The sequence below is a fragment of the Mandrillus leucophaeus genome, unplaced genomic scaffold, assembly GCF_000951045.1.
Source record: "Mandrillus leucophaeus isolate KB7577 unplaced genomic scaffold, Mleu.le_1.0 Scaffold421, whole genome shotgun sequence".
Classification (NCBI taxonomy): domain Eukaryota; kingdom Metazoa; phylum Chordata; class Mammalia; order Primates; family Cercopithecidae; genus Mandrillus; species Mandrillus leucophaeus.
Genome location: NW_012104488.1, coordinates 2,335,344 through 2,346,930, shown reverse-complemented (window position 1 = coordinate 2,346,930; position 11,587 = coordinate 2,335,344). Strand labels below are relative to the sequence as shown.

The following is an 11,587-nucleotide window of genomic DNA, read 5'->3' as shown; positions in this document are numbered from 1 at the left end:
CGCATCCTAGATTCCAGTTGTACCAAACTATTTGCAAGTCTTGAGTATTATAAACTTGATAACATATTCATTCTGCCTACCATGTCCTTTTATCCTAGTCCACATGGATTTTACAAGACTCAGCTTACATATCACTTCTCCTAGGAGCCTTTCTACATTAGAATTACTAGTGAATGCAGAGCACTTACAATGTTTTATTTTTCTTATGTATTTATTGACTCTTTTTCAACTCTAAGCCAGTGGTTCTCAAAAGAGGAGATACAGCTCCTAGGAGACATTTCAAAAATGTAAGGGGCATTTTTAGTTGTAATAAGTTTAGGGGTTGGGAGAACACAACAGATATTCAGTGGACAAGCCAGGAAGCTAGATACCTTGCAATATCCATATAGTTCAGTACAAAAAATATAAACTATATGCATCATGTTCAACTTTGGAATGTTCCACTGGACTTTCTGTAGGTGAAAAACTTGTTTATAATTATCTGAGTTAAGATTCAAACTCTGAGCCAGGTGCAGTGGCTCACACCTGTAATCCCAGCACTTTGGAAGGTTGAGGCGGGCAGATCACCTGAGGTCAGGAGTTCAAGACCAGCCTGGCCAACATGATGAAACCCCATCTCTACTAAAAATACAAAAAAAAGACTTAGCCAGGCATAGTGGCGCTTGCCTGTAATCTCAGTTACTCAGGAGGCTGGGCAGGAGAATTGCTTGAACCCAGGAGGCAGGGGTTGCAGTGAGCCGAGATCACGCCACTGCACTCCAGCCTGGGTAACAAGAGCGAAAACTCTGTCAAAAAAAAAAAGATTCATACTCTGTTTTATATCAAATCAAAAGTATTTTTGCATGGTGTTATATATTGAATTTCACAGGAATATAACTGCCATAAACTGAGGAAAGAATGTACTTGGTTTATGTTCAGAACTTTATCAAGAGTTGTTTCCCATTTCAGAAATCACATCACTATGAGCACCACTGAGGGTGGTATTTGAGTCACCAACACAACACTCCTGTATCCATCTGCATTTGTCGATGAGGCATTCATGGTGACTGCAAGTAGATGTACAGATTTCCTCATTTAGCTCTTATTTCAAAATGTCAAATATAAATTTTAAACGTGGGCAAATATTCAGTCGAATATATTAAATTGGGTTTTACAGCTTTTATGCAGAAATGAACAGTCACCAATATGTCTATTCCGCCAACACATTTTTTTCTAGTTAAGCCAATGAACCCATCAAGAGTAAGTGAACATTTTACAAAGGAACATGTTGATCACATTGGCAAAGCTGTGTGTGTGTGTGTGTGTGTGTGTGTGTATATAATTTATTTATGATATTTAAGGAAAACTGAAAATTGCTATAGTGTCACTGGAATGTTCAAGAATGTTCTCTGCAAAAGGAGGTGAGTCTCACTGGTTCTTACAGAACAACATAAAAGATCATGCAATATGGTACATCGTACAATATTCTAAGAAAATTAGTTTCATAAGCTATATAAGAGATTAGTACAAAGAGGATAAAAAGAAATCCAAACCAAATAATTTCTCTATCCCATTGTAATACTGCTTTAAGAAGATGGTAAAAGATATTGAAATCAACTGCATAATGCAAATAATCTTGATTATGAGTGGGCAAAAGTAACCTGAATAATCATAAGAGTTTAATATTTGCATCTATAAAGTGTGCAAGGACAGAAAAATTATGCAGAAAAGATTATTTTCAAAAGTACTAACAATGAATGCAAAAAAATTGTCAATATTTGGAACCCTAAAATTAATTAAAGGGAAAAAAATTTCCTTTTCCAACATCATTGCTTATTTAACAGATGGAGCACCAATAATGTAAGTTTAGAGCCAACTTTAAAAAGAGGTACCAGATGCTTTAACAAATCATTTTATTATTCATCAATTACCAAGTCTTGGAGAAAGAGATAATCATCAATGAATGTTTTAAAATAATCCCTTCACTGACAGATTATTCATAATCTTTCAAATGTCATTTAAGTGTTTGAATGTCATGTCTAAATAAGATGGTTCACCAAGCAAATATTTTTAAAAGGTTTGGCTCACATTGTGGACCTTTATGGATCTTTAACATGATCAATAAAAATATATATATAATTGGAAATACTGCAAATTGATAAGGTATAGCCTTCAAGCTTATTTGAAAAGATCTTCATTATTCAAATTATGATTTTTAAATTTATATTTTGTATATTAATATATTTATTTTCAAATATTCAGAAAAGTTGAAAGACTAGGGCAAGCTTGTCCAACCCACAGCCCACGGGCCACATGTGGACGAGGACAGCTTTGAATGCTTTGAATGCGGCCCAACACAAATTCGTAAACTTTCTTAAAATATTATGAGATTTTTTTGTGATTTTCTTTTTAGCTCATCAGCTACAATTAGTGTTTGTGTATTTTATGTGTGGCCCAAGACAGTTCTTCTTCCAATGTGGCCCAGGGAAGCCAAAAGATTGGACACCCTTGGATTAGAGCAAGGAACACCCATATGCCTGCCACCTACATTCAGCAGTTTCAAGTATTTTGCTATAATTGCTTCCTGTATGTTTGTATAATTGACTAAAACATTTCTAAGTAAAATGCAGTGCCATGCTATTTCATCTCTGAGTTCTTAACCATGAATCTCCTAAACATAAGGATATTCTCTTGCATAATCACAATGTTATTACTATACCTTAAAAAATTCAAGAGTGGGCCTCAGCCTGGGCAAGCCTTCCCCTAGCCGACCTCTGTGCCCTAGGAACCACAGGGACCCAATGGGCCAGCTCACTTGGGTGGGTGCGGTGGCACCAACCATGGGTACTTTAGAAGAAGGCTTCATTGTGCCCTTCTTCTCTGACTCTGATGCACATTTTGATGCTGTGGTTGGATATTTAGAGGACGTTATCATGGATGAAGACTTCCAGTTATTACAGAGAAATTTCATCAACAACTACTACCAGGAGTTTGAGGACACCGAAGAGAATAAACTCACCTACATACCTATTTGTAATGAATATATTTCTTTGGCAGAAAAGTATATAGAAGAACAGTTGCTGGAGCAAATTCTTGGCTTTAACATGGCAGCTTTCACAACGTTACAGCACCACGAAGATGAAGTGGTTGGTGACGTACTCCAAATGCGGCTCACATTTACAGATTCTCCAGCTTTTAAAGAAATGTTTCTGGACTGCAGAGCAGAAAAAGAAGGCCAGAGACTGGACTTAAGCCGTGGTTTAGTGGAGACTTCATTGTGCAAATCATCTTCTATGCCAGCTTCCCAGAACAATCTGCAGCACTGGGACCTACCTCCAGACAATGAATGGGATCATTCTCAATGTCACAGGCTCAGTAGTTCAATAGGCTCGGCTCATGATGACAGAACATATCCCGGAAAAACTGATTCTGTTCTGCAACTCTTCATTCGCATTAAGCATTGATAGGTAAAAGTCAACATGACCTAACCCTCCTGGACTTATTTATCCTGAAACATCTTATTCAGTTTTTCTTGTTTGTTTTGTTTGTTTGTTTGTTTGTTTTTTGAGACAGGGTCTTGCTCTGTCACCCAGGCTGTACTGCAGTGGCCCAATCTCAACTTACTGCAGCTTCCACCTCCCTGGTTCAAGTGATTCTCCTGCCTCAGCCTTCCAAGTAGCTGGAATTACAGGCACCCACCACCATGCCCAGCTAATTTGTTTGTATTTTTAGTAGAGACTCAGTTTCACCATGTTGGCCAGGCTGGTTTTGAACTCCTGACCTCAAGTGATCCGCCTGCCTCGGCCTCCTAAAGTGCTAGGATTACAGGCGTGAGCCACCCCTACCCCCCGACCCCCACGACCCCGACCTAATCATCTTCTTGTATTCATTAACTCTAATACTCCTCCCCTCCCCAAGTAGGTACCTCTCTCAGGTGCTTCTGACTCAGGCACCTTGTAAGCAAGCCCATGTCAAGCATTCCACCCCGTGGGGGGCCCTTCCTCAACCCAGCATCCATGTTTGTGTATCAAAACCCACCATCATGAACCCTCTTTATCCCAGCAGGCTTTGCATAAATTTTTTGTGCACTTGCATCTCATTTTTGACATCAGTCAGAGTTTCAGTTCTTCAGCCTCAGGGAGGTTTTTAAATGTTTATCTGGGGTGTTACTCCAGCCAGCTGTCCATCTTGAGATTTTTGAATCTCCTGTGAACACGGCTTGTCCTGGCTGGAGGAATCAACTGAAAGAGATGTCCTTTACCTAAACTCCTGTGAAAACTCCTGGTCTTAACATTTGAAGTCCTTGTGTGACTATGTCTTCTGCTGGTCCTGATGTAGTCCCACTATTTTCAGAAGTCTCTTTGAAGTGTTATTTTTGGAAAATATTTGTATAGATGAATTCTCAGGCTAAACTAGTAGCCTGAGTAGCCTTGCAGTAAGGGAATTCAAAACTTAAGCAGAGAAGGGAGTGGGGTATGACCTTATAAGGGAATAATGCAATTTAGGCAGTATCCAGAAAGACTGTAGTCCCATAATACTCGACCAATGAGGAACTTGGGGAGGGACTTGCGTGCTAGGAGATAAATTACCTGCTGTGACTGCCCTGGGTGTGCCTGCCTATCAGACACCCGATCTTGCAAGACCGCCATTAAATGTCTCGTTTCCCCGGATATGATTTTGGAACTTCCACAATTACCCACTTAAAGATTAAAGTATTATATACCGTGTGCTTTTTCGTGAATGTTACGAAGGCAAAAATGCTTTCTACGTTAGCGTTCATTCCTATTTTACTGGGCACCTATGAATGCATGCTGTGTGCTAGAAATACACTAAAAGGTATCCTGTTCTTATAGCATGTTTGTGTGTTTGCATGTTAACTGAAAATACTTTCTGTATAAACAAGTTTGCTGAGTTCTCAGGGTTAGGTAGGGACTCTGCCATTTCTTACTGTCAAAATCTCTCCTACGGAGACAGTGTTCCACTGCTGGTCTAGCTCAGTGCGAGTAGGAAATCGTAAACGCCCTTATCAGTCATCTGTCTGCTTTGGCTTAGTGCAACGTGTGGTAGAATATTACTTCCCAGAAAACATGTATGTCATCTCTGGACAGAAGAAAAATCACAGCAGTTCAATTCTTAATGTGTACCTTTGATTTTCGAAACATAACAATAAGAATCTGTACCGACTTTTCACTTGGTTATCTTGCTTTTAAAGGACAAGCTACAAGTGATGTGTTTTTCTACACTGATGCATCGCTTATTAAATGCTTTTGTACCATGAGTAAAAAAAAATTCAGAATCATTATTTAATGTCATCTAATACCCAGTTCATTTTTCAAATGTCTCCAACTGTCCCCAAAATACCTTTTGACAATAACAAAAATCAATTGCATTTGTGCCTCATGACTCTATTTTAAGCTAGAAAATTTCTTGACCCTATTTTTTAATATAATTTTTATAAAATTGGCTTTTTTTACTAAGCCAGTTGTCCTTTCGAATTTCCAAATTCTGAATTTTTCGGACTGTCTGTTCACGGTGCCATTTAACTTATTCCTCCCCCTCTTCCCCATAAATACGGAATGAGCTCTACAGACTTCATTAGATTCACATCAAACACTTTTGGCAAGAATCACGTGTGATGCTTACACTTCATATTTCCTCACATCAGGAGGTAGCAGATGTCAGGTTTCCTCCTACAACTAATGCTAAGGAGGGCACGGTCCCATCCACTGCAAAGGTAGAGCTACAGTGCAAATGAGGTCCTTCTTACATTTTAAGGAAAGGAGCTCAATCTCACTATAGTATAGGGAATTCTCATGACTTCATCAATAAATAGAATATTTTTAAAATAAGCTTGCCAGATTAGTTCTTTCAGACTACTAACAGAATACCACAGACTGGGTGACTCATAAAAACAACAAATGTTTATTTCTCACCGTTTCAGAGAGCGGGAAGTCCAAGATCAAGGTGCCAGCAGATTCTGTGTCTAATGAGGGCCTATTCCGAATTCATAGTTGCCTTTTTGCTGTGTTCTCTCATGGCAGAAGGGGTGAAGAATCTCCCTGGAGTCTCTTGTATAAGGGCACTAATCACATTCATAAGGGCTCTGCCCTCATAGTCTAATCACCCCCAAAGGACCCACCTCCTAATACCATCACCAGGGCTGTTAAGATTTTAACATTTAAATTTTAAGGGCACATAAACATTCAATCCATTGCACTTGCTCAATGATAATTTTTATGGTTTTCAGCTTTGCCGCATAATCTGACATAAGGGTAGATTAAAAGACACGGACTCAGAAATACATTGCTCTCATTTGGATGCTGTGATGATTAGGTTTAAAGATCCATTAACATTTTACAATACCAGATTGGGTGGTTTCAAACAGATGTGGAATATCTTTGCCAGCATTTTCAAGAAAAGTTCATTGATTTCAGTATGGTGCCTCTCCTATAAAAAGAGAAAAATTGAACTTTGAGGACAACGTATGATTTAATCAGTCATTACAAAAAGATCTGGGATCCAGCTAAGACTTTCTCACCCACTTGTTTGAAAATAATCTAAATTATGGCAGCATTCCTCCCATCCAAGTACTAACCAGGCTTGACTCTGCTCAGTTTCTGAGATCAGATGAGATCAGGCGGGTTCAGAGTGGTATGGCCATATGGCAGCATTCCTACTACACATATAGCTGAGGATGGTTTCAAAATGCTTACTGCAAATGTCATGAAAATCAATTGCAAACCGGTGACAGGAGATTTTAAGCTAACTTTCATAGGCTCTGTACAAAATATTGAAGCATAGACCTAGGAAACAGACATGTCACTGAATTTTAATACAAGATATTGTTTTCAAATATTTAATATTATTAGCATATATTTGTTTAAGTTGAAAGTACTATGATAAGATATACATGCTATGATAATTACATTTTGAAACTGCTGTTATTAGTGTGTTCTCATGCTACTAATAAAGACATACCCAAGACTGGGTAATTTATAAAGGAAAGAGGTTTAATGGACTCACAATTCCATGTGGCTGGGAAGGCCTCACAATCATGGCCAAAGGCGAAAGTCACATCTTACATGGCAGCAGGCAAGAGAGAATGAGAGCCAAATGAAAGGGGAAATCCCTTATAAAATCATCAGATCTCATGAGACTTATTCACTACCAAGAGAACAAGGAGGAAAACCAAGAGAACATGGGGGAAACCATCCCCATAATTCAATTAGCTCCCACTGTGTCCCTCTCATAACACGTGGGAATTATGGGAGCTACAAGTCAACATAAGATTTGGGTTGGGACACAGCCAAACCATATCAACTATATATTTATTTTTTGGCTACTTGTTTTTTCTCTACCATTTGGAGTCCCCAGAGCACAATCTCTTAGAGCCTCTTGTCTGATGGTTTCTTTTTCCAGTCTACTCTATTCACCATTGCTTATCAGAGAATGGTCACCCATGTATTTTTAAGCTCTAGAGACTGGTCTTATAACTAAATAAATTGTGGGATTTTAAGACATTATGTGAGATACTGTTATCCATACCATGTGTTACAATAGAATTATTTTATCCTTCATTTTTAAATAATGCCCAACTCATTTTCTCCCTTCAATGCCCATAATTTGTCTTGGACGTTTTCCCTACTTCAATTAAAGGTTTTCATCTTGTTCTCTTATCGTATACAAACTAGTGTGGTTTGTTTTAGTTTCTCCTAAACTATTTCTATTCTAGTGTTCACATATGCCTCTGTTCTTTCCTTTTCCTGTACCTCTTATTTTGAAATGACCTCTATTTCTTATTTATTTTATCGGATGAGTGCATTTGACTACATCATTATAGTTCTGCCCAATTGAGCCTGGAAATTAACACATGAGATACACATATTATTACATTACAAATTACTTTCTTCTTTATGTCTCCTTTATATTACATTTAGGACAATGTGGAATATTTTAAATTGTGATAAAAATAAACATCTGCAAGTCTACCATATTGATCATTTTGAAATATACAGCTCAATAGTGCTAAGTATATTTACATTGTTGTGCAACCAATCTCGAGAACTTTTCATCTAGTTAAACTGCAACTCTACACCCCTTAAACAATTCTCCATTTTTCCCTTCTCCCAGCCCCCGAGGATAATGTTCATTTTTAAATTCTCTGCATAAGCGTGTCATTTTAAATGCGAATTTTATTTTGAGATTGTGAAAGAAATTTTACAAAATATTTGTTTAAAAAAACGAGGGACCTTTGGGTCTAACAGAGTCAAGAACCACCACTCTAAGCTCCTTTAAGGAAGAGAGTTTTATTTACCTCTACCACGGCGTAAATAATAGAAGCTCAATGAATATATATGGAAAGAATGAGTGATTGGAAAGCTAAGCGAAGCCAGGCATAGTGGCTCATACCTACAATCCCAGTTCTTTGGGAGGCCGAGGTAAGAGGATTACTTGAGGCCAGGAGTTCAAGACCAACCTGGGCAACATGGCAAAACCCCATCTCTACAAAAATAAATAAATAAATAAATTAATTAATTAATTAAATTAGCTGGGTGTGGTGGCACTGACATATAGTCCCAGCTACAAGGGAAGCTGAGGCAGGAAGATCACTTGAGACTAGGAGTTTGAAGCTGCAGTGAGCTATGATTGCACCACTGCATCCAGCCTGGGTGACAGAGCAAGACCCTGTCAAAAAAAAAAAAAAAGAAGAAGAAGAAAGAAAAGAAAGAGAAAGAAAGAAAGAAAGAGAGAGAGAGAGGGAGGGAGGGAGGGAGGGAGGGAAACGAAAAAAGAAAAGAAAAGAAAGTGAAAGGAAGAAAAGAAGGAAGGAAGGGAAAGAAAGGAGAAAAAGAAAAGTTAAATAAGAGAAACCACTGTCACTCACAAAGATCACATGTTGTATGATATCAGTTAATGAAATGTCCAGGATAGGCAAATCTATCAAGACAGAGAGAGAAAGTAGATTCCTGGTTGCCTAGGAGTGGAAAAGGAAAAGAGTGGGGAGGAAGAATGGGAATGACAGCTATTAGGTACAGGGTTTCTTTCTGAGTTGAAGAAAATCCAAAGTTAGGTTAAGGTTATGCAACTCTGGAAACATACTGAAAAAAAAAATTGAAATGTACACTTAAAATGGGTAAACTTTATGGCACATAAATTATATCTCAATAAATTCTTTTAAAGAATTGATTGAATACATCCTAAAAACCTATAGTCACCATCCTTAATAAGTCCTTTAGGACTTCGCCAAAAGTTCAACCAGTTATGATTTTATGCTTTCATTTGAAATGCTAAGCATTCTCAGAATATCAGATGTACAAATTACATCTTATGTCCAAAGTAAAATACAAATTATTATTTTATTTTATGAAATCATTCAGAATAAATTGTATTCAACCAACTCAGCAGTATAGTGTAAACTCAAGGGAAGGGAACTATGGAATTGTTTTCTTCTGTATTGGTAACAGATTAAACAAAATTAAACAAGCAAATGACACTTAAGAAGTAAGGAATAACTCATCCATGGTGGATGCCCTGTGGGCAGAGTGCCATAGAAACCTCTTACAGCCAAGTGTATGAGGAATAAATCCTGGTCATGAGGATTATACCCTCGATCTCACCTGGGGAGAAGTGGGTGCTTCCCTACCCATGGTGCTGAGCTGGCAGAATAGGGCTGGAGTCAAGGTTCTGTCGAGGTAATCTTTATTTATTTTTTTATTTTTATTTTTTGAGATAGAGTCTCGCTCTGTTACCCAGGCTGGAGTGCAATGGTGCGATCTTGGCTTACTGCAACCTACACCTCCTGGGTTCAAGTGATTCTTCTCCCTCAGCCTCCCGAGTAGCTGGGACTACAGGCGTGTGCCACCACGCCCGGCTAATTTTTGTATTTTCAGTAGAGACAGGGTTTCACTATGTTGGCCAGGCTGGTCTCAAACTCCTGATCTCACGTGATTCATCCACCTTGGCATCCCAAAGTGCTGCGATTACAGGCGTGAGCCACAGTGCCCAGCCTGTCGAGTTAACCTTTGGGTCTTAGATTATGTTCCTTCCTATGCCAGGGAGGGACTGATTCTTTCCTGTGCTTGCACATTAAAGCCCCACTGCACCAGGGCCTAGATTAGGTCTCCCTCCAATATTTAGTGTTAAACATGGCCAACCCAATGGCAGTTGAGTGTTTACCCAACTGCCAACTAAAAACTACTTGATCATTTTTTTTTTTTTTCCTTTTAGAAAACTTCAGTACTCCTTTCACTGATACTTGATTAATATACCTGGCACTCTGGCTTAATTCTTCTGAGGAATTGCAGTAGTATCTGAAGTTATTTTCTCAACTCAAAAAGCATTTTTGTTGTTCTTCCAGAGGATATAGCCCTGATGTTAACATATTCTTTTTCTCTTGGCTGACAATGTGAGACAGTGCAGTTGACCCCTTGAACAACACAGGGGTTAGAGGCACTGACCCCTGTGCAATTGAAAAGCCTCATATAACTTTTGACTCCCAAAAAACTTCAATATTAATAGTCTACTCTCAACTGGAAGCCTTACTGAGAACATAAACAGTATATTTTGTATGTTATACATGTCACATACTGTATTCTTACAATAAAGTAAGCTAGAGAAAAGAAAATTGTATTAAGAGAATCATAAGGAATATAAAATATATTTACTATTCATTAAGTGGATCATTATAAAGGTTTTCATCCTTGATGTCTCCATGTTCAGTAGGGTGAGGAGAACAAAGAGAAGAGGTTGGTCTTGCTGTCTTAGGACAGCAGAGTCAGAAGAAAATCCACACATAAGTGGACCTGCATAGTTCAAACGCCTGTTTTTCAAGGACGAACTGTAATTCGTAACAAAACAGTGATAAGTATACATAATAGAGAGGGTATGAAAGCTCTGTTTTTTACCTTGTTTGAAAAACCATTTCCAGGCCAGACATGTTGGCTCATGCCTGTAATCTTAGCACTTTGGGAGGCCGAGGCAAGCAAATCACCTGAAGTCAGGAGTTCAAGACCAGCCTGGCCAACATGGCAAAACCCTGTCTCTACTAAAAATACAAAAATTAACTGGGTGTGATGGCGCATGCCTGTAATCCCAGCTACTTGGGAGGCTGATGCAGGAGAATCGCTTGAACCTGGGAGGTGGAGGTTGCAGTGAGCCAAATTCGGGCCACTGCACTCCAGCCTGGGCAACAAGAGCAAGACATGGTCTCAAATAAAATAAAATTAAAAAAAAAGAAAAGAGAAAGAAAAAAGAAAAAGCAGTTCCAATAACAATTCTTGCTTTTCAACTTTATTTTCATGACTGCTTGATTGATTCAACATGATTTTCAGAAAAGTCCTGTTTCCTGGGACTGCATTACAAGCTATCTACATAGCTCCCATTAAGTGGAAATTAACCCCACACCAGGGGAGCCAAATTGTCCTATAGAATAAGTAGACTTCCACAGACTTTGATCAAAACAAAACCTTCCCTAAGAGTCCACCAGGCTCATACTAGCAAATCTAAAATAACTTCATGTCAAGGCAGGTAACAACTGGCCACAATTTTGTAAAAGGTAGTTGGAAGTTGTAACTATAGTTCTAAAAATGAAGTAAGCATCCTGATCCAT

General features: G+C 38.5%; 1 protein-coding gene across 1 annotated transcript; it reads left to right on the top strand.

Moving 5' to 3' along the window:
• The first annotated feature begins 2,819 nt into the window (after nt 1-2,819).
• On the top strand, nt 2,820-3,447 carry LOC105548799 (ADP-ribosylation factor-like protein 2-binding protein-like protein). Its single transcript, XM_011992999.1, has one exon. It carries the CDS (start codon nt 2,820-2,822, stop codon nt 3,441-3,443), a length of 624 nt encoding a protein of 207 aa, XP_011848389.1. The 3' UTR covers nt 3,444-3,447.
• The last annotated feature ends 8,140 nt before the right edge of the window (nt 3,448-11,587 follow it).

Excerpts from the sequence above, each read along its gene's own strand:
- LOC105548799 (XM_011992999.1), top strand. The coding sequence starts at position 2,820 with ATGGGTACTTTAGAAGAAGGCTTCATTGTGCCCTTCTTCTCTGACTCT.